At 42.4% G+C, this 23,408-nt stretch overlaps 1 protein-coding gene across 5 annotated transcripts in view; it reads left to right on the top strand.

Annotated features, from left to right (window-relative positions):
• LOC111611968 (scavenger receptor cysteine-rich type 1 protein M160-like) overlaps positions 1 to 22,211 on the top strand; it is a 28,481-nt gene extending 6,270 nt beyond the window's left edge. The window contains exons 6-11 of one of the 5 annotated variants that reach the window (XM_023351281.1): positions 60 to 353; positions 2,434 to 2,742; positions 18,140 to 18,439; positions 20,131 to 20,460; positions 20,669 to 20,748; positions 20,825 to 22,211. In XM_023351281.1, the coding sequence (XP_023207049.1) occupies positions 60 to 353; positions 2,434 to 2,742; positions 18,140 to 18,439; positions 20,131 to 20,460; positions 20,669 to 20,748; positions 20,825 to 20,917 (1,406 nt within the window). In that variant the 3' untranslated portion in view covers positions 20,918 to 22,211. Of the gene's footprint in view, positions 1 to 59; positions 354 to 2,433; positions 2,743 to 2,818; positions 3,119 to 4,803; positions 5,134 to 5,335; positions 5,422 to 5,497; positions 6,873 to 18,139; positions 18,440 to 20,130; positions 20,461 to 20,662; positions 20,749 to 20,824 lie in introns of those variants that run through there. The other 4 variants (XM_023351278.1, XM_023351280.1, XM_023351279.1 and 1 more) reach the window with 4 other exon arrangements.
• Positions 22,212 to 23,408: the final 1,197 nt, after the last annotated feature.

Genomic DNA, 23,408 nt, shown 5'->3' with positions numbered 1-23,408 from the left:
CTGCTGTTCACTGCTTCACTTCCTTCATTAATGAACTCTCTGTCTCTACTCACATCAAGACAACTTCAGGTTGGTGGGAGAGGCCAGCCGATGTGCCGGGAGACTGGAGATGTTACATCAAGAAGAGTGGAGACCAGTGGATGTTTGGTATAGTTACTGGGACATGAACTTAGCTGCTGCAGTTTGTGCTGGACTGGACTGTGGTTCTGCTGTTTCAGCAAGAAAGTCAGAGGAAGCTTCAGAGAGACCAGTTTGGAACATCAGGTCTGACTGTTTCCAGTCAGGATCTGCATTAAAGAACTGTTTACCTGATGATAGAAACAGTGATCAGAGCCATGAGATCATCTGCTCAGGTAACTCTGAACTCTCATATTTATTTCTTTTAAAATGTTTCTTCCATCAGGTTCCAGATGTCTGCAGAGAAACCGTCACCTTTAACTAAGAACCTGAAACCTGGAGGAGAGGGAAACTGAAATAATTTAAATATCCAGATAAAGTTCTCAGTTTAGCCACATAGATGAAGAAAAACTCATCATTTTAATAACTTTTAATCTCTGCTGCTTTGAAGTCGATGCATCAAAATCCCAGGAGGAGTTCAAGGAAATCAGACATTTTCTAAACCTGAAAATTAACAGAAAATGACTTTTGATGCAAAATGGTGGACTTCCTGTTTTTAGAGAAAATAGCAGGAAAACCTTTTGTTTGTTATGGTTGTTGGCCTGGCAGATCTAGGGGGCGCTGTTCAGCCAATTTGCCACATTTATTTTTAAATCCAACTTAATATTAACAATTTCACAGAGTTTAAAGGTTGTTTGACATTTAGTGGATTTATTAACATGTTTATGTCCCAAAAATATGATAAATTCAGCAGAAATAAAAATGAATGATAAAATTCCAGGTACAGTCGGTTTCACTTCACCTTTGATGCTCTGAGTTTTTGCAGTTTGGTTTTCTTGGCCTTTATTTTTATCAAACTCAGAGATGTTTCCATGTGTATCTATAAAAATAAAGTTCTGAAATATTTTAAACTTTTTTCTTTCTGCATCCACAGACTCAGTCAGGCTGGTTCCAGGGACCAACCGGTGCTCAGGCAGACTGGAGGTGAAGACCAACCAGTCATGGTCCTCAGTGTGTGAAAAAGACTTTGACCTGCAGGATGCAGAGGTGGTCTGCAGGGAGATTGGCTGTGGGGCTCCTTCAGTCCACCAGGGGGCGCTCTATGGAGAAGCAGAGGCTCCAGTGGGGAGCAGAGAGTTCCTGTGTGAAGGCAGTGAGTCTGCTCTGCTGAAGTGCAGCAGCAGGAAGAGTTCAGGTAGAAACAGCTGCTCACCTGGTCAAGCTGTTGGACTCACCTGTTCAGGTAGAGGAGGATCTGCAGACCTGCTGCTGTTCACTGCTTCACTTCCTTCATTAATGAACTCTCTGTCTCTGCTCAGATCAAGACAACTTCAGGTTGGTGGGAGAGGCCAGCCGATGTGCTGGGAGACTGGAGATGTTACATCAAGAAGAGTGGAGACCAGTGGATGCTTTGTATAGTTACTGGACCATGAACTCAGTTGCTGTAGTTTGTGCTGGACTGAACTGTGGTTCTGCTGTTTCAGCAAGAAATTCAAAGGAAGCTTCAGTGAGACCAGTTTGGGGGATCTGGTCTGACTGTTTCCAGTCAGGATCTGCATTAAAGAACTGTTTACCTTTTGATGACAACAGTGATCAGAGCCATGAGATCATCTGCTCAGGTAACTCTGAACTCTCATATTTATTTATTTTAAAATGTTTCTTCCATCAGGATCCAGATGTCTGCAGAGAAACCGTCACCTTTAACTAAGAACCTGAAACCTTGAGGAGAGGGAAACTGAAATAATTTAAATATCCAGATAAAGTTTTCAGTTTAGCCACATAGATGAACAAAAACTCATCATTTTAATAACTTTTAATCTCTGCTGCTTTGAAGTCGATGCATCAAAATCCCAGGAGGAGTTCAAGGAAATCAGACATTTTCAAAACCTGAAAATCTACAGAAAATTAACTTTGATCCAAAATGGTGGACTTCCTGTTTTTAGTGAAAATAGCAGGAAAACCTTTTGTTTGTTATGTTTGTTGGCCTGGCAGATCTAGGGGGCGCTGTTCAGCCAATTTGCCACATTTATTTTTAAATCCAACTTAATATTAACAATTTCACAGATTAAAGTTTGTTTGACATTTAGTGAGTTTATTAACATGTTTATGTCCCATAAATATGATAAATTCAGCAGAAATAAAAATGAATGATAAAATTCCAGGTACAGTCGGTTTCACTTCACCTTTGATGCTCTGAGTTTTTCTAGTTTGGTTTTCTTGGCCTTTATTTTTATCAAACTCAGAGATGTTTCCATGTGGATCTATAAAAATAAAGTTCTGAAATATTTTAAACCTTTTTTCTTTCTGCATCCACAGACTCAGTCAGGCTGGTTCAAGGGACCAACCGGTGCTCAGGCAGACTGGAGGTGAAGACCGACCAGTCGTGGTCCTCAGTGTGTGAAAAAGACTTTGACCTGCAGGATGCAGAGGTGGTCTGCAGGGAGATTGGCTGTGGGCCTCCTTCAGTCCACCATGGGGCGCTCTATGGAGAAGCAGAGGCTCCAGTGGGGAGCAGAGAGTTCCTGTGTGAAGGCAGTGAGTCTGCTCTGCTGAAGTGCAGCAGCCGGAAGAGTTCAGGTAGAAACAGCTTCTCACCTGGTCAAGCTGTTGGACTCACCTGTTCAGGTAGAGGAGGATCTGCAGACCTGCTGCTGTTCACTGCTTCACTTCCTTCATTAATGAACTCTCTGTCTCTGCTCAGATCAAGACAACTTCAGGTTGGTGGGAGAGGCCAGCCGATGTGCCGGGAGACTGGAGATGTTACATCAAGAAGAGTGGAGACCAGTGGATGTTTGGTCTAGTTACTGGGACATGAACTCAGCTGCTGCAGTTTGTGCTGAACTGGACTGTGGTTCTGCTGTTTCAGCAAGAAATTCAAAGGAAGCTTCAGAGAGACCAGTTTGGGGGATCATGTCTGACTGTTTCCAGTCAGGATCTGCATTAAAGAACTGTTTACCTTATGATAGAAACAGTGATCAGAGCCATGAGATCATCTGCTCAGGTAACTCTGAACTCTCATATTTATTTATTTTAAAATGTTTCTTCCATCAGGATCCAGATGTCTGCAGAGAAACCGTCACCTTTAACTAAGAACCTGAAACTTTGAGGAGAGGGAAACTAAAATAATTTAAATATCCAGATAAAGTTTTCAGTTTAGCCACATAGATGAACAAAAACTCATCATTTTAATAACTTTTAATCTCTGCTGCTTTGAAGTCGATGCATCAAAATCCCAGGAGGAGTTCAAGGAAATCAGACATTTTCAAAACATGAAAATTAACAGAAAATTAACTTTTGATGCAAAATGGTGGACTTCCTGTTTTTAGTGAAAATAGCAGGAAAACCTTTTGTTTGTTATGGTTGTTGGCCTGGCTGATCTAGGGGGCGCTGTTCAGCCAATTTGCCACATTTATTTTTAAACCCACTTTAATATTAACAATTTCACAGAGTAAAGTTTGTTGGACATTTAGTGAGTTTATTAACATGTTTATGTCCCAAAAATCTTGTAAATTCAGAAGAAATAAAAATGAAGGATAACATTCCAGGTACAGTCGGTTTCACTTCACCTTTGATGCTCTGAGTTTTTCTAGTTTGGTTTTCTTGGCCTTTATTTTTATCAAACTCAGAGATGTTTCTATGTGTATCTATAAAAATAAAGTTCTGAAATATTTTAAACCTTTTTTTTCTGCATCCACAGACTCAGTCAGGCTGGTTCAAGGGACCAACCGGTGCTCAGGCAGACTGGAGGTGAAGACCAACCAGTCGTGGTCCTCAGTGTGTGAAAAAGACTTTGACCTGCAGGATGCAGAGGTGGTCTGCAGGGAGATTGGCTGTGGGCCTCCTTCAGTCCACCAGGGGGCGCTCTATGGAGAAGCAGAGGCTCCAGTGGGGAGCAGAGAGTTCCTGTGTGAAGGCAGTGAGTCTGCTCTGCTGAACTGCAGCAGCAGGAAGAGTTCAGGTAGAAACAGCTGCTCACCTGGTCAAGCTGTTGGACTCACCTGTTCAGGTAGAGGAGGATCTGCAGACCTGCTGCTGTTCACTGCTTCACTTCCTTCATTAATGAACTCTCTGTCTCTGCTCAGATCAAGACAACTTCAGGTTGGTGGGAGAGGCCAGCCGATGTGCCGGGAGACTGGAGATGTTACATCAAGAAGAGTGGAGACCAGTGGCTGTTATGGATAGCTACTGGGACATGAACTTAGCTGCTGCAGTTTGTGCTGAACTGGACTGTGGTTCTGTTGTTTCAGTAAGAAATTCAAAGGCAGCTTCAGAGAGACCAGTTTGGAGGATCTATTCTGACTGTTTCTGGTCAGGATCTGCATTAAAGAAATGTTTACCTTCTGATGAAAACAGTGATCAGAGCCATGAGCTCATCTGCTCAGGTAACTCTGAACTCTCATATTTATTTCTTTTAAAATGTTTCTTCCATCAGGTTCCAGATGTCTGCAGAGAAACCGTCACCTTTAACTAAGAACCTGAAACCTTGAGGAGAGAGAAAGTAAAACTGGTTTAAATATTACTGACAGACTAAAGATCTATCATAAAGGTGCTAGTAATCATGTTTAAACATGGTAGTAACCATGGCAACCAGTCTGTGATCAGCTCCTGTCTCTTTCTCATTCATGCCATCTTGTTTTCCACCTCAGATTAGATCCAGTTGTCTCTACGTTTCCTCTGCGTTCCCAGGTCTGCTGGTTGAGCCGCTCATCTTCCTCTCTTCCTCCACTGACGGGGTCTCCACAGGCAGAAAGCAGGGGTCTGAGCTCCTCATTGGCTCAAATTTCAGCATCATGTGCTCCATCAGACCTCAGTATGAAGGCGGCTCCTTCCAGCTCATCTTCAGCACCTCTAACTACACTCAGAACCAGACCCTGCCAGCTGTTAATCACTCCGCCCTCTTCCTGTTCTCTGCTGCTGGCCACGCCCACCAAGGAACCTACCGCTGCGTTTACCACGTCTACGTTTTCTCCTATAACTTCTCCTCTATCAGCCAGCCTCTCAACCTCACTGTCTCAGGTAAACTCATGGAGTCCATGAGGAAAAGTTCTGCTTCAGGTGAACCAGCAGCTGTCTGCCTCATTCATGAGGTCAGAGAGGAGGATTGATGATATTAATGTTCATGATCAGATCTACAGGCAGCATGAAAACAAGGGTCTATATGATTATTTTCTAGCTGGACTCATCTGATGAAAGCTGATCCTGAATCTGTTTCATTCAATTTCAGCCTCTCCCACTGCTTTGATCATCAGACTGGTTGTCGTCCTGCTGGGTATGCTGGGATCAGTCCTGGTCCTCTACTTTAAGGTACTGCATGTATCATGCATGATGTGTTCAGTTGGGAAAGTTCTTGCATTGAAGCTGAACCATCCTCCGTTTCCAGGCCAGGAGAAACCAGAAGTCTGGACCAGAAAACAACCATCATGATGAAGGATCCAGAGCTGAAGGCAGCTTAGAGGAGGAGACTGCAGTCTGAAGGAACCAGGAGAAAATGATCTTCATTTCACATCCGCAGGAAGGAGCAGAGACATGTTTCAGACTCCTGGAAATCTATCCGTCTATGTATCTATGATAAAATGTCTCTGTGCTCCTGCAGCAGGAAGGAAGTTCAACATTCAGAAATTTGTATCTGGACTAAACCTACTTAAGTTAAACTTATATAAGAAGGGAACACAAAACAAAACATTCAACAAACAAAATATAACAGAAAACCCACTTCATCAAAATCTGATCTTCATCAATCTTGCAAGGATAGCATATGATAGGATATATGGGGTCAAAGGTCAGGTAGCCAATTCCATCAGGCCCTGAACCCAGCTTGTGTCCTTGTCTTAGTTGAATTGTGTGACAAATGTAATATAGTTGATCCTGGCTTGTAATACTTTGTCCTGCCTGTAGGTGGTGTATGTCATCACTGCCATGATAACCCATCCAATACATCCAGTTCCCACAAGTCTGAACCAGATGTGATCTGCGCCATCTTAGTAGGGAAGTGCATGCACAATGCATAGTGGACCCATGGCTCCGAGACCAACACAAATAAAACATGCCGACCCTCTTGACCAATGTGAGAGAGAGATACATGAACAAAATGGCTGCCGTCAAGATCGGCCCGTATGAGACGGAGAAGGAAAATTTATCAGATGATGTGAACAAACTGCCTCTGATCTCCTACTACGATAAAGTTAACTACGTAGTCAACACAAAGAGTGCATACGCCGTAAACGAGCTTCACTGCCTGAAATTCATGGACGCATATAATTAGTATTTCAACAGCTTTTTAAAGGAGAGAAAATCTCTCTGTGTGAATAATGAGGTTCTGGTGACTGGCAGACCAAGTACATGTAGCAACAAACATGTAGGCTACATGTCTGCTTGGCTTGCAGATGGGATGGAACATTTTATAGTTACTATGATTATGAGTGAATTAATGCATAACAGTGTTATGATTCTTGTGTAAAGCATGTGCTCATGGGAAAGTCTTCTGAAGCTGTTTCTCTGAACTCTGTATTATTATAAAGTTGTTGAATATTTTCTTCTTTGCATTTTTATGACATCCTTAAATGTTTAATCTGCTTTATGAAAGAAAATGCATATGCTTGCAGTCAGTTTTGTAGCTAAGTAGATTGTTAAACTGTGTGAATTTAATGAAACCTTTCCTATAAAACAATATGCTGTGTTTTGCTCGAGGCTCTTTCTCCTGACTGTGTTCAGTGAGCAGAGACTCCAAATGCTGTAAAGCCTTCAAATAAATATTGGCAAAGAATTTATATATTCTCTCTGGTTTTTGATCGTTTTTCCTCAGTCTGTTAAAGATAATTTCAACCACAAACAGGATCCAGCGAGTTGGAGAGGTCGAGGGCGACGGGAGATCGGATGCATCGACCAGCCAAAGGAGATAAACTTCAGGCCACCTCCTAGTTCAGTGGTGGGCAACTCCAGGCCTGGAGGGCTGGTCTCCTGCAACTTTTAGATGTATCTTTACTTCAACACACCTGAGTCCAGTAATGAGATCATCAGCAGGATTCTGGAGAACTTGACTGCACTTAGGAGGTGATTCACCTATTGGATTCAAGTGTGTTGGACCAGGGTTGCAGGACACCGGCCCTCGAGGACCAGGATTGCTCATCCCTGTCCTAGTTGAACGAGGGGAGTCTGAACTCTCGTTCCCAGTACTTCTGACCAACAGGACCCATAAGAACCTTAATAACTTTCATCATTGGGTGAAAAATGGTTTCAAACTTTTACTGGGATGAGCTAAATTTATTATTTTTTTACAAGGACAGGCTCAGGCTGTGGTTGAAACAAGATTAATGTAAAAACTCTAGTAGGGGAGTGTTACGGCCCTGGGCCTTAAGGGCTGGGCTGCAGGTGTTGTTTTTGTTTGTCTTTGTGCTCCTCCCCTTTGCAGGTGTTTCTGATCCGTTGATTTGGAGCGCAGAGTATTTGAAACTTCTGGGTCGCCTTCGGCGTCCAATCTGCCGCTTGACGCTTGTGGTGTTTTGTTGCCAGGCCTCAGCTCCCCTCGTTTGTCTTTGTTTTTGCACTTCAACACTTCCATATGCACTCGTACAACACATCCAAGCATTTGCATTTAACCACTGATACTGACATCCACAATCCATTGTTGTTTGTGTTAATAAATATTCCTTTTTTTTCGCCCCGCAAGGGGTCTTTTTGTGGGCTCTAGTGTCCCTTTGTCCCTTTTTTCAAAGTAGGCTGACAGGAAAGGGGGAAGGAGAGGAGGGAAGACATGCGGTAAACGTCGTCGGGTCCGGGAGTCAAACCCGCGACAGCTGCGTCGAGGCTACGTTTTTGCCTGAATGTGGGTCGCTCTAACCCCTCCGCCACCACGGCACGCCCCTAAATAAATATTCCTTTTTATGCACTTTAACCACTTTATCCACTGCATGGTCTCCCACCATTAGGACGTCGACCAAGAGTGAGCCGACATCTCCACAACACCAGAAGGTCACATCACTGCTTTACAAAGTTTCTCTAGGATTCTCCTCATCACATAATGACCAACAAAACATGGAGAGTCACACCCACAACAACCCCAGCACGGTCCAGCACCATAGTCTTAAGGGATTCAAACAACATAACGACAGACAAGTGACAACTTAATGCAAAATAAAAACTCCAAAAGCGACCACCTGCAGTGTGTCCCCGCTAACTGCCTAGCGAAGAAGCTTACAAACTCAACCCTAGTCTTCGGGAGGCGTAGCGATGGGTTTTTATGCTATTTAAAAACCAGTGGCACGATAAAGGCGACCAGCAGGCTGTCACCCCCTCGAAACCATGGAATGGTGCCGAGCCGATGAAGGGAAAGGGGAAGAAGGAAGCTCTACTCGCCGTTCCAGTGAAACCCTGTTGGGAAACGCCACTAAAACCTGCAAGGGGACACCTGCCCAGAATTTCTCACAAGTGCAGATTAAATACTTGACAATTACCTATATTGTGAAAATCAAATCCATGGAAAAGCATCCCCCTCCAATATCACAAACAATGCGCCACATGTTATCCAAAGCACCTGCTTATCCCCACAAGAGAGCACGTGTCCACATAAGGACAATTAAGTCACGTTACGTTTATTTTTAGAGAAATAAAAACATGGAACTCACTTCCTTAATCTGTTATAAATATTAGAACTTTTAAGAGTTTAATTATTTTATCACATAGTGTTATATTGTGCACTTATGAAAACATGCTGTTTCTAAAATAGCTTTGTTATTTTATTATATATAGTCTTCTAATTGTGCATTTATGAATTTGTATGCTATGTTTCTAATTTTATGTTAAATATTGTTAAGGAAGAATATTTTATAAATTAACTTAGAGAAAGAAAAGGCAAAGACAGACAAGGACGCGTCTTTGGAGAGAGCTGATGCAAAAAAGCAAAATAGTGGCAGCTATCTGAATTGTTACTCCTGTGCACAAAGTCTTATACTGAAGGTGTGTCTTTCCTTTCTAATATATTCAATTAAGGCGTACCTCTGGTTGACCAACTGGAAGCTACCTTGGACACTCAGAGAAACTTAGAACTCCCCCTAATTTACGCCAAAGATCAAAGGCCATTTGCTCTCTGGTTCGACAAAAAGAGCCAACAGCTGCATCCTGGCCTCTGGGTTCTATGGTCATTTTGCGTAAAGAGAAACATAAGATAAGATTTCACAGATACCTGTGGAATCCGGAGTCTCTCCCATTATCTCTCCTTACATAAATTCTCAGGACAAACTTAAATCCAGTAATTTGGTTCAAGGAAAGGTTATCTTCCCAAAACCCAGTTTTTGCTCCTCTGCACCCAGCACCTCAAAAGATTGAGTCTTGCCAAAAATAACACATAAAATCAACAGAACAAAATGAGGTATAATTCCTGAGCAATTCTCTAATACTAAACAAAACATTTTCATTCAAACAATTTCCATTTGATTCTCATATTGTCACAGATAGTACAATTTTCAAATACATTCATCATTTACTAGATTAGTAGTTCTAAAATTAGATAATACATTCTTCATTAAAAACATGCTATTATTACTTAGAAAAATTTCTTAGAAATTAAATGTTAGTGGTTTCAACATTCTATGTTGTATTCAGTTTTACACCATCCCAGATGTTGGTTCTGGAAGACTTTTGATCTTCTGTGAACCAAACAGACTTCTCTCCTCCAGGCTCAAGTGATGGTGCCCTGCAGGAGATGCTAATTTTATGGCCTCCTGTCCTCTGATAAAACAGCAGGAGCCTCATTGAGAGATCCCCTTTGATCTGCATTCGTTCCTGTAGTTTGAATACTTACCCATCTGGTTTAGTTTTAAATCCTTAACACAAACCTGTTCAAAATTAAGAATTGTGTTCAAAATAAGAATGTTCAATATACCTTTTAGACATGCCGTAAGATTAACTGTATTAAGCACTAAAAATAATCATTTTTCCTCAACAGTCCCCCTTTTGAGGTCTGAGACACACAGACATCACAAAAAACTGATTAAGCCTTCTAATAGAGGAACCAAAAACTATGTAGTAAACTAAGAAAAGAAACTAAAAGAGTAGCCTAATTATATAATAGTCCCCCTTTTTAAATAGAACCTCCCAGCTTCACAACTGTCTCATCAGGAGCACCACGAAAAAGCATCTGATAGGGAGGCGGAGCAGGTGGGCCACTGCTTCCCTTCTCAATTGAAACTGTAATAAGCCTAATGATAAGCGAACGGATGCACGGAACACAACAGCATCCACATGTGACCACTATGACCACAAAAGTAGCCACAGAAACTAGCAATGACATGACAATCCCTTTCCATTTACCAAACATATTAGACAACCACCTGTCAATTGTAATCCTGCGCTATCCAACAATTTAATACTCACCTGTTGAACCACAAATTTGTAACCAGTAAAAACTAAGAGTAAAAAATACCTATCATTTTAAAAATATGAAAAATCATAAAACTCAATTATCACAATACAACCAAGCAGCACCACTGCTAAGGTATGCTCTTTTCTTTTATTCCAATATATAATGTTAATAGTTTGTCTGTACTCCTACTGCAGTGACTTAATGGCCTACTCTTCTGTATCTTTAAGGGAGAAGCTTACACAAGTGCAGCTTCAGCTGGGCATGCAAGCAACCAAGCTGATGCAGGAGGTGGAAACAAGATGGAACAGCACCTACTTGATGCTGCAACGTCTGGTGGAGTTGAGGGAGCCAGTAGGAGCGGCATTGGCTGGATTACACACTGACATTCCCTTTTTCACCGACATTGTTGTAGAGTGCCTTTCTTTACTCTCTCCTTTCTATCACGCCACCACAGAGCTCTCTGCAGAAGAACACGTGTCGGCATCAAAAGTTATCCCCCTCCTGAAGATGATAGAGAAAGCCCTTCAGGAGGAAGACACCAAGTCGGCACCTACAGTAGCAGTGGAAATAGGAGAGCAGCTCATCAGACAGCTCAGGGAGAAGCTGCACATGCTCCAGTCAATGAGCATCTTGTTGCTGGCTACACTCCTGGACCCACGATTTAAACTTATAGCATTTTTCAGCAACACAAAAGCTGCTGAAGGAGCGAAGCGCTTGACTTCAGAGTGTGCCACCGTCATCCGACGGAACACAGAAGAGAACACTCACGAGATTCCCCAGGCTTCCACCTCTCAAGAATTCACTGGAGGTAATCTTTAATATTACATTTTGAGATTACTTATTCCTATTACAACACTTACTAACATGACCTGTGGTTTCCATTTAGGTAGCAGACTTTGGCAAAGATTGGACACTAGTGTCATGGAGGCAAAGAGGACTCAAAATGTGTCAGCAGATGCCACCGTAGAGATCCAGCGCTACCTGTCAGAGGCAAACATAAGCAGGCTGGAGAACCCCCTGGAGTACTGGGCTAATCATCGGTCACTGTACCCCAATCTGTACAAACTTGCACTTATTTATTTATGCACCCCGGCATCATCTTTGCCATGTGAGCATTTCTTTTCAAAGGCTGGAGAAGTAGTGTCAAAAAAGAGAAATCGTTTGAAACCAAAAACTGTGGAGAAATTGTTGTTTCTTAATAAAAATGAATGAAATCATCCAAGTTACACAAGCATTAGCCTATTCACTACCCCCTCCCAAGTTCCACGAGCACTTTCACTGTCCTCTGCCTGATTAAGCCCAGGCCATTTTTCTAGAGTCACAGAAAAACATTATTACACAACATGCCATATCACATGACACTACTAATTTGGGAGTAATTACACACAGAGGATACATTCAAACAATATTTTATTATACACATATGTGTATACATAATTCATGTAGACAAATGATTTCGTCCTACACCTTTTGTGACGTCATTCCCAAGAGCCATAATAGACAAAATTCAATGCATCACACATGTTAAGATACAGCTGGCTGTGATTATACACCTGGCCAGTAGGTGGTTTTGTGTGCACATGAAGCTTCAAGAAATGAACCCTTTCTCGAACCAGTTGGCTCAAGTGGTTCAATGCCTCATGAGGCTTCATCTCACCATCACTACCGGTAGCACTGGAGCCAAGAAGGACACGGCCACACAGCGAACAAACGACAAGGACCCGACGAGGACGCAGACACACAGGTGGCATTAAATACACAGAGGGTAATCACAGAAACGAGACACACCTGGGAATGATCAGGGGGAGACAGGACGGCACAGAGACTCAGAAAACTCAAAACACATAGAAAAACACAGATCCTGACAAAAACACATTTAGGGTTAAAACTGAAGAAGTTTACTCTGGTTTAGAGGAAAGTTTGTGTTTTATATCTGCAGATTTGTACAAAGTTTAATAGGATTAAAGAGAATTTAAACCATGACATGAAGTTTTTTGGTGTTTTTGTGTTTACTGATGATGTTATTTTTAAAAATCAGCTTCAAAAGCAAATATTTTGCTTTGTGCTGTTGCTTTTCTTCTGCAGAGCATCAATGCCCCTCCCCCACCTAATGCTGCAAGTCAGCTGACTGCAATGAAGTTTTCCAGGTTGACTGATTGGAAAAACTTCCTCCAAAAGGAGAAAAATGTCTTTTCTTTTGTGTTTAACTTAGCTTTAGTGCTAAGCTAAAAATTAGCTCAACTAATAGATTAGTGGAATTTGCTGCTAATTATGACAGAAAAGAATAAAAATTTAACTCAGAAGTTCTAGTTTAATCTGTTGGGGGATTTTGAAGTCAGTGACTTTTTGCTTAGTGGCGGATATTTCATCATTCAGTACATTGAGTCAGCCAACGCAGACGGAAACTGTGATACTATCCCAAGATGATAATCAGGCAAAAAATATGTGTTAAGAAAAACTGTGAAGGTAGAAATGAATTTAGTGCAAAGCAGCAATTAGTCATGGTTTCTATGTCAAAAAAACCTGCTGGCTTATTAAAAATGTACCACAGAAGCCCGACCCGACTATCAAACAGGTAACTTTGGTCCAACCGGGCTCAGATTTTGGGTCAGAACCTCAGAGGTTCAGCTAATGTTTTAGATTTTCATGTCTCTTCATTCATTGTTTTATGATATAAATGCATGTTGCTGCAGCAACATAAAGGGGCTGGTAGTGTTTAATATTCTAAATAATAAATGTTTTGAGTTAAATGGGCCTAAAATATCTCAGCTCTTTGAAATAAACAACTTTTTCCAGTTGAAGATCTAAAGTTTAGATTTACCCTGAAAAACCTGGTTATGTTGCAACAAAGCTGATAATGTTGCTGAAGTTTCAATCCAGATTAGCATCACTCAGCATGCTCACGCCAGCACACAGAGGCTGAACTACATGCAATTGGAAATAATTACAAAATGGGGCTGCACAGTGGCACAGTGGGTAGCACTGTTGCCTTGCAGCAAGAAGGTCCTGGGTTCGATTCCCGGCCCGGTGTCTTTCTGCATGGAGTTTGCATGTTCTCCCTGTGCATGCATGGGTTCTCTCTGGGTACTCCGGCTTCCTCCCACAGTTCAAAAACATGACTGTCAGGTTAATTGGTCTCTCTAAATTCTCCCTAAGTGTGAGTGTGTGTGAATGGTTGTTTGTCCTGTATGTCTTTGTGTTGCCCTGCGACAGACCGGCGACCTGTCCAGAGTGACCCCCGCCTCTCGCCTGGAATGTAGCTGGGGATTGGCACCGGCAACCCCATTAGGGACAAAGGGTGAACAGAAAATGGATGGATGGATGTTCCAGATTTATAATCTGAAGATGTTCCATCAATCCTCCTGGAGGACAAACTGAAAACTTCTGCTTCTTTCTCCTACTGCTCTCCATCCTTGAATGTCTGCAGATTTTGCTGACATTAAGTTTATGTTTTCTCTCTGTTCCTTCTCTTCATAGCAGCTACACCTGGGCTCATTTCTGTTTAGCTGTGACCCCTTCCTGGAGGGAAGCTGAGCTACTGCTGCCAACAACATCAGGTTCCCCTTCAGTGGATCACACACCTGGATCCACTCCGGCCACATGCAGAACAAAGACTGAACTAAACACAGGAACAACAGAGACTGGTGAAACCCCTGAATCCCAGTAGGCCCAGTATGAACCCATCTTCATGATGAGCTCCTAGGAAGGAGGCGTTGTCTCTGAAAGCAGCCAAAGACCTGAACTGTGACGTTCAGGAAGTAGCAGATAAAAAAGCTTAAAGTAGGAAGTGTTCAGAGTTTGGAGCCACATCCTGATCACATCAAGAGACGAAGCTTCACTCCACATCCAGAGGAAACATGGACCAAACAGCTCTGATGCTGCTTCTGTGTCTCTGCAGCTCAGGTAGGACTCCGCTTTCAAACAAAAACACTAATATTCACTAGAGTTCAAATTAAAAATGATCGACTGATAAACATGTTAAATTTTACAAACAAAAAACTGGAAACTGTTTCTAGTCTCAGATCATAGAGCTGCTGCTACACAGTTAGTGATGTTTATATTGTCTACTTGCTGCTAAGGAGCCAATAAAATCAAGAATTGTTGGTTTTTGTGTTTTTATGATGTAAAGCACTTTGAACTGCCTTGTTGCTGAAATGTGCTATAAAATAAATCTGATTGATTGATTGATAAGGAGAAGCTGCAGAAACTCTGCACCAGCGCTGAATCTGCGCAGTAAACAGGTGGAGCCACATAAAATGGCTCCTTCTGCATGAATTCTGTCATCTTCCTCTTGGCTCCACAGGTTCTCTATGAGGTTCTGGTCAGGCCCGTTTGCTGGCCAACCGAGCCCAGTAGCACCACGGTCATTGGACCGGCTTCTGGTACCGCTGGTTGTGTTGGTGAAAACGTTTGAGCTCCGTCTGACGTGGGAGTGTCTCAGGCAGGATGTGGAACTCACCTGCTGCAGATTAGAATCAATCAACCAATCGATCAGTTTATTTGTAAAGCACATTTCAGCACCAAGGCGGTTCAAAGTGCTTTACGTCATAAAAACACAAAAAGTCCTAAAGACACCACACAGTAAACCAGTAAACAGTACATTTTGTCAAAGTGTCGTCGTTACACATCAAAATGTTGTTCAGTGTTTCATTTATTATGTTTCTAAAGCAAATCTGACCAGCTGGGTTTTTAGTCCAGATTTAAAGGAACTCAGAGTTTCGGTTGTTTTGCAGAGTTAATTGTTGAAACAGCTTTTCAATAATTTAGCTGATGAATGAAAGGTTGGAGATCGGCCTGTGATTCTGCAGTAATGATTTGTTCAGATCGTTTTATTTTTTATATCAGTGGTTTGAAAACTGCTGGGGGAAAAAACCTGATGGGAGCAAAGAGTTTAATATTTGAATCAGATCAGATGAAATGACAGGCAGGACTTTCTGAAGAAAAGTTGTGGGTGTTATTATCTTTGGGCATAGCATCCATATTAGATTTTGTGTGGCAGTGAATGTTGACCCTCTAATATTTTTAATTTTCTCTGCAGCGTATTTGGCAAATTCATTGCAGGCCGAGTTTGATTGCAGGTCAGGTGGTTTGTCAGCCTGTCAACTGTGGCAAATAAAGCTCAATCATTGTTCATGTTTTTGTTTATGATTTCTGCAAAGAATGTTTCCTTTGCATGTTTTAGTGTGGAGTGATAGCTTCACAGTCTTTCTTAATAGATTTCATAATAAACAAAGTTGAGTTTTACTCCATTTACGTTCGGCCCTACAGCTAAATTGTCTTGCAGATCTAAATGTTTGAACATTTTTCCATGGAGGTTTGTTCCTACCAGACACGACCTTCACTTTAATTTAGGCAACGAAATCAATGACATCTGAAATTTTACGATGGAAGTTATCTACCAGCTCATCTACAAGGTTAGATGAGCTGCTCTGATTCTGATTGCTCTGCATTCAGAATCAGAATCTGTTGGATTTGACAACTTTTTACACAAAAACAATGAATTTAACTTTGGTTGGTTTCAGTAAAGACATAAAATATAAATGGGTAGAAAAGGTGAATAATAAGAAACATTTCAGGTCTTACTACAGAGTGTAAATAACATTTAGGTCTGTGCTTTAACTAGGCCATTCCAACATAAAGATGCTTTGATCAGAACCATCCATGATAGCTCTGCCTCTAACAGGAGGAAGAAACAAGAGAAGATCAAATAAACACGATCAACAGGATCCTGTCAACACATCCTGAATCTGTCTTTGCTTTTTGTAACCCAACATGTAAATGTTGTTTCTTCCAGCGCTGCCTGATGAATTCAGACTGGTAGCAGGAAGGAGTCGCTGTGTTGGCAGACTGGAGAAGAAGAATCTGGGAGACTGGGAACCAGTGAATTATTGGAACTGGAACTTTACATCAGCAGCTGGAGCTTGCAGACAGCTCCACTGTGGATCTGTGGTGTCGTTACAAAGAGATAAGGACGGCAATGTAGAGATCATCTGTTCAGGTGATTTCATATCCTGGCCATTGCCTTCCTGTTCTGCTTCCAACTCCACTTTAAAAAAATTCTCACTTCCAGGTCAGTCTGGGCTTCTTCCACTTCACCTGGATTCTCTCTGGTAGATTTTCTACCGGACCAATCAGCGAACAGAAGGAGAAGTTTGAACAATGATTTATTTTCTGTTATTTTAGAAACATAGTCTCTGTAGTTTTAGCAATGCAGTGGAGGAAGTTCAGTCCATGGTGGCCACACTTCCAAATATTGAATTAACTTTAACGGCTCTTCTCTGTTTTGTGGTGGACAAATTATTGTAAGGTAATATCTGCTGGTTGTATTGTCTTCATTCTAAATGCTAGTGATTCTCACCAAATGAAGCTGTTTGGGTTGCAAGCACAAGGTTGGGAGATGTTTTCCTGCAGCTGCATGAGAACCAGAGCGTCTCTCCCTCAGCCTTGGTATAAAACTCCTGCTGTCTCTGCCTGAAAGAGTTTTCAATCGGAAATGTTTCACTATTGATCCTCTTATATGATCTCTGTATTGTGCACAATATGCTAGTAAACCTGATTGAGTGATTCCATCTAACAGTGCTTGGTAATTGATTTTTTCTACATGTTTACAGCCCAGGAAACTTCCAGTAAACTTCTTAGTGTGGATCTGGTGCATTGCATGTCATGGACAAACGTTAGCAACTGGGTGAAATTTAAAAGCTCAACACAGTCCAGACTCTCTGGATGAATCAAAGTGTAGTTACAGAGTGGCTGGTTTTTACCAGGTTAGTGATTTAATGAAGTTTGATTAGATTAAAGGGGAACCAGTGGAGCAGATTCAGGGTTATAAAAACCTCAATGTCATTGAGAAGAAGCTGATCAAATATTGAACTTCCTCCACAAATTAAGTTTAAAGTGTAAAAAGATGATAGTTTTCTATTATTCTGTGATTAAATCTGTCCTCACATTTGCTTTGTAGAAGACAAGGATGAAATATTAATAATTGATAATTCATAGGTTCTTTGTGATGTTGTAGTGTAATTTTCTCTGTTTGTCTTAAGTTTTTTTCCCACCCATCTCCAGGGCCGGCCTGCAGTATAAGCAGATGCTAAAAGTGTAAAGAATATTAAACAGTAGATTTTAAAATAACAAAACTCTGCCCAGCTCCCCTCTCCACCCGTTCTCCACTAGTTGGTTGGTTCCTCCACACAGAGTCTGCTCTGTATTGGAGCTTTGCTGAACAAACTGGAACCAAATTCAGTGAAAATGTTGAAGAAACTTTTTTCTTTCTGCATCCACAGACTCAGTCAGGCTGGTTCAAGGGACCAACCGGTGCTCAGGCAGACTGGAGGTGAAGACCAACCAGTCGTGGTCCTCAGTGTGTGAAAAAGACTTTGACCTGCAGGATGCAGAGGTGGTCTGCAGGGAGATTAGCTGTGGGCCTCCTTCAGTCCACCATGGGGCGCTCTATGGAGAAGCAGAGGCTCCAGTGGGGAGCAGAGAGTTCCTGTGTGAAGGCAGTGAGTCTGCTCTGCTGAACTGCAGCAGCAGGAAGAGTTCAGGTAGAAACAGCTGCTCACCTGGTCAAGCTGTTGGACTCACCTGTTCAGGTAGAGGAGGATCTGCAGACCTGCTGCTGTTCACTGCTTCACTTCCTTCATTAATGAACTCTCTGTCTCTGCTCAGATCAAGACAACATCAGGTTGGTGGGAGAGGCCAGCCGATGTGCCGGGAGACTGGAGATGTTATATCATGAAGAGTGGAGACCAGTGACTGTTTGGTATCGTTACTGGAACATGAACTCAGTTGCTGCAGTTTGTGCTGAACTGGACTGTGGTTCTGCTGTTTCAGCAAGAAAGTCAAAGGAAGCTTCAAAGAGACCAGTTTGGTGGATCAGTTCTAACTGTTTCCAGTTACGATCTGCATTAAAGAACTGTTTACCTTATAATAGAAACAGTGATCAGAGCCATGAGTTCATCTGCTCAGGTAACTCTGAACTCTCATATTTATTTCTTTTAAAATGTTTCTTCCATCAGGTTCCAGATGTCTGCAGAGAAACCGTCACCTTTAACTAAGAACCTGAAACCTTGAGGAGAGAGAAACTGAAATAATTTAAATATCCAGATAAAGTTTTCAGTTTAGCCACATAGATGAACAAAAACTCATCATTTTAATAACTTTTAATCTCTGCTGCTTTGAAGTCGATGCATCAAAATCCCAGGAGGAGTTCAAGGAAATCAGACATTTTCAAAACATGAAAATTAACAGAAAATTAACTTTGATCCAAAATGGTGGACTTCCTGTTTTTAGTGAAAATAGCAGGAAAACCTTTTGTTTGTTATGGTTGTTGGCCTGGCTGATCTAGGGGGCGCTGTTCAGCCGTATTTCCAAATTTATTTTTAATTCAACTTTAATATTAACAATTTCACAGAGTTTAAAGTTTGTTTGACATTTAGTGAGTTTATTAACATGTTTATGTCCCATAAATATGATAATTTCAGCAGAAATAAAAATGAAGGATAAAATTCCAGGTACAGTCGGTTTCACTTCACCTTTGATGCTCTGAGTTTTTCTAGTTTGGTTTTCTTGGCCTTTATTTTTATCAAACTCAGAGATGTTTCCATGTGTATCTATAAAAATAAAGTTCTGAAATATTTTAAACCTTTTTTCTTTCTGCATCCACAGACTCAGTCAGGCTGGTTCAAGGGACCAACCGGTGCTCAGGCAGACTGGAGGTGAAGACCAACCAGTCGTGGTCCTCAGTGTGTGAAAAAGACTTTGACCTGCAGGATGCAGAGGTGGTCTGCAGGGAGCTTGGCTGTGGGCCTCCTTCAGTCCACCAGCAGAGGCTCCAGTGGGGGGCCTATGGAGAAGCAGAGGCTCCAGTGGGGAGCAGAGAGTTCCTGTGTGAAGGCAGTGAGTCTGCTCTGCTGAACTGCAGCAGCAGGAAGAGTTCAGGTAGAAACAGCTGCTCACCTGGTCAAGCTGTTGGACTCACCTGTTCAGGTAGAGGAGGATCTGCAGACCTGCTGCTGTTCACTGCTTCACTTCCTTCATTAATGAACTCTCTGTCTCTGCTCACATCAAGACAACATCAGGTTGGTGGGAGAGGCCAGCCGATGTGCCGGGAGACTGGAGATGTTACATCAAGAAGAGTGGAGACCAGTGGCTGTTTGGTATCGTTACTGGACCATGAACTTAGCTGCTGCAGTTTGTGCTGAACTGGACTGTGGTTCTGCTGTTTCAGCAAGAAATTCAAAGGAAGCTTCAGAGAGACCAGTTTGGGGGATCATGTCTGACTGTTTGCAGTCAGGATCTGCATTAAAGAACTGTTTACCTTCTGATGTAAACAGTGATCAGAGCCATGAGATCATCTGCTCAGGTAACTCTGAACTCTCATATTTATTTCTTTTAAAATGTTTCTTCCATCAGGTTCCAGATGTCTGCAGAGAAACCGTCACCTTTAACTAGGAACCTGAAACCTTGAGGAGAAAGAAACTAAAACTGGTTTAAATATTACTGACAGACTAAATATCTATCATAAAGGTGCTAGTAATCATGTATAAACATGCTAGTAACCATGGCAACCAGTCTGTGATCAGCTCCTGTCTCCATGCCATCTTGTTTTCCACCTCAGATTAGATCCATTTGTCTCTGTGTTTCCTCTGCGTTCCCAGGTCTGCTGGTTGAGCCGCTCATCTTCCTCTCTTCCTCCACTGACGGGGTCTCCACAGGCAGAAAGCAGGGGTCTGAGCTCCTCATTGGCTCACATTTCAGCATCATCTGCTCCATCAGACCTCAGTATGAAGGCGGCTCCTTCCAGCTCATCTTCAGCACCTCTAACTACACTCAGAACCAGACCCTGCCAGCTGTTAATCACTCCGCCCTCTTCCTGTTCTCTGCTGCTGGCCACGCCCACCAAGGAACCTACCGCTGCGTTTACCACGTCTACGTTTTCTCCTATAACTTCTCCTCTATCAGCCAGCCTCTCAACCTCACTGTCTCAGGTAAAGTCATGGAGTCCATCAGGAAAAGTTCTGCTTCAGGTGAACCAGCAGCTGTCTGCCTCATTCATGAGGTCAGAGAGGAGGATTGATGATATTAATGTTCATGATCAGATCTACAGGCAGCAGGAAAACAAGGGTCTATATGATTATTTTCTAGCTGGACTCATCTGATGAAAGCTGATCCTGAATCTGTTTCATTCAGTTTCAGCCTCTCCCACTGCTTTGATCATCAGACTGGTTGTCGTCCTGCTGGGTATGCTGGGATCAGTCCTGGTCCTCTACTTTAAGGTACTGCATGTATCATGCATGATGTGTTCAGTTGGGAAAGTTCTTGCATTGAAGCTGAACCATCCTCTGTTTCCAGGCCAGGAGAAACCAGAAGTCTGGACCAGAAAACAACCATCATGATGAAGGATCCAGAGCTGAAGGCAGCTTAGAGGAGGAGACTGCAGTCTGAAGGAACCAGGAGAAAATGATCTTCATTTCACATCCGCAGGAAGGAGCAGAGACATGTTTCAGACTCCTGGAAATCTATCCGTCTATGTATCTATGATAAAATGTCTCTGTGCTCCTGCAGCAGGAAGGAAGTTCAACATTCAGAAATTTGTATCTGGACTAAACCTACTGAAGTTAAACTTATATAAGAAGGGAACACAAAACAAAACATTCAACAAACAAAATATAACAGAAAACCCACTTCATCAAAATCTGATCTTCATCAACCTTGCAAGGATAGCATATGATAGGATATTTGGGGTCAAAGGTCAGGTAGCCAATTCCATCAGGCCCTGAACCCAGCTTGTGTCCTTGTCTTAGTTGAATTGTGTGACAAATGTAATATAGTTGATCCTGGCTTGTAATACTTTGTCCTGCCTGTAGGTGGTGTATGTCATCACTGCCATGATAACCCATCCAATACATCCAGTTCCCACAAGTCTGAACCAGATGTGATCTGCGCCATCTTAGTAGGGAAGTGCATGCACAATGCATAGTGGACCCATGGCTCCGAGACCAACACAAAGAAAACATGCCGACCCTCTTGACCAATGTGAGAGAGAGATACATGAACAAAATGGCTGCCGTCGAGATCGGCCCGTCTGAGACGGAGAAGGAAAATTTATCAGATGATGTGGACAAGCTGCCTCTGATCTCGTACTACGATAAAGTTAACTACGTAGTCAACACAAAGAGTGCATACGCCGTAAACGAGCTTCACTGCCTGAAATTCATGGACGCATATAATTAGTATTTCAACAGCTTTTTAAAGGAGAGAAAATCTCTCTGTGTGAATAATGAGGTTCTGGTGACTGGCAGACCAAGTACATGTAGCAACAAACATGTAGGCTACATGTCTGCTTAGCTTGCAGATGGGATGGAACATTTTATAGTTACTATGATTATGAGTGAATTAATGCATAACAGTGTTATGATTCTTGTGTAAAGCATGAGCTCATGGGAAAGTCTTCTGAAGCTGTTTCTCTGAACTCTGTATTATTATAAAGTTGTAGAATATTTTCTTCTTTGCATTCATATGACATCCTTAAATGTTTAATATGCTTTATGAAGGAAAATGCATATGCTTGCAGTCAGTTTTGTAGCTAAGTAGATTGTTAAACTGTGTGAATTTAATGAAACCTTTCCTATAAAACAATATGCTGTGTTTTGCTCGAGGCTCTTTCTCCTGACTGTGTTCAGTGAGCAGAGACTCCAAACGCTGTAAAGCCTTCAAATAAATATTGACAAAGAATTTATATATTCTCTCTGGTTTTTGATAGTTTTTCCTCAGTCTGTTAAAGATCATTTCTACCACAAACAGGATCCAGCGAGTTGGAGAGGTCGAGGGCGACGGGAGATCGGATGCATCGACCAGCCAAAGGAGATAAACTTCAGGCCACCTCCTAGTTCAGTGGTGGGCAACTCCAGGCCTGGAGGGCCGGTCTCCTGCAACTTTTAGATGTATCTCTACTTCAACACACCTGGGTCCAGTAATGAGGTCATCAGCAGGATTCTGGAGAACTTGACTGCACTTAGGAGGTGATTCACCTATTGTGTGTTGGATAAGTGTGTTGGACCAGGGTTGCAGGACACCGGCCCTCGAGGACCAGGATTGCTCATCCCTGTCCTAGTTGAATGAGGGGAGTCTGAAGTCTCGTTCCCAGTACTTCTGACCAACAGGACCCATAAGAACCTTAATAACTTTCATCATCGGGCAAAAAAATGGTTTCAAACTTTTACTGGGATGAGCTAAATTTATTATTTTTTTACAAGGACAGGCTCAGGCTGTGGTTGAACCAAGATTAATGTAAAAACTCTAGTAGGGGAGTGTTACGGCCCTGGGCCTTAAGGGCTGGGCTGCAGGTGTTGTTTTTGTCTGTCTTTGTGCTCCTCCCCTTTGCAGGTGTTTCTGATCCGTTGATTTGGAGCGCAGAGTATTTGAAACTTCTGGGTCGCCTTCGGCGTCCAATCTGCCGCTTGACGCTTGTGGTGTTTTGTTGCCAGGCCTCAGCTCCCCTCGTTTGTCTTTGTTTTTGCACTTCAACACTTCCATATGCACTCGTACAACACATCCAAGCATTTGCATTTAACCACTGATACTGACATCCACAATCCATTGTTGTTTGTGTTAATAAATATTCCTTTTTTTTCGCCCCGCAAGGGGTCTTTTTGTGGGCTCTAGTGTCCCTTTGTCCCTTTTTTCAAAGTAGGCTGACAGGAAAGGGGGAAGGAGAGGAGGGAAGACATGCGGTAAACGTCGTCGGGTCCGGGAGTCAAACCCGCGACAGCTGCGTCGAGGCTACGTTTTTGCCTGAATGTGGGTCGCTCTAACCCCTCCGCCACCACGGCACGCCCCTAAATAAATATTCCTTTTTATGCACTTTAACCACTTTATCCACTGCATGGTCTCCCACCATTAGGACGTCGACCAAGAGTGAGCCGACATCTCCACA

Source organism: Xiphophorus maculatus, chromosome 18 (assembly GCF_002775205.1).
Source record: "Xiphophorus maculatus strain JP 163 A chromosome 18, X_maculatus-5.0-male, whole genome shotgun sequence".
NCBI classification, from domain to species: domain Eukaryota; kingdom Metazoa; phylum Chordata; class Actinopteri; order Cyprinodontiformes; family Poeciliidae; genus Xiphophorus; species Xiphophorus maculatus.
The sequence above is the reverse complement of the archived record's forward strand: the minus strand, read 5'-3'. Positions and strand labels throughout refer to the sequence as shown.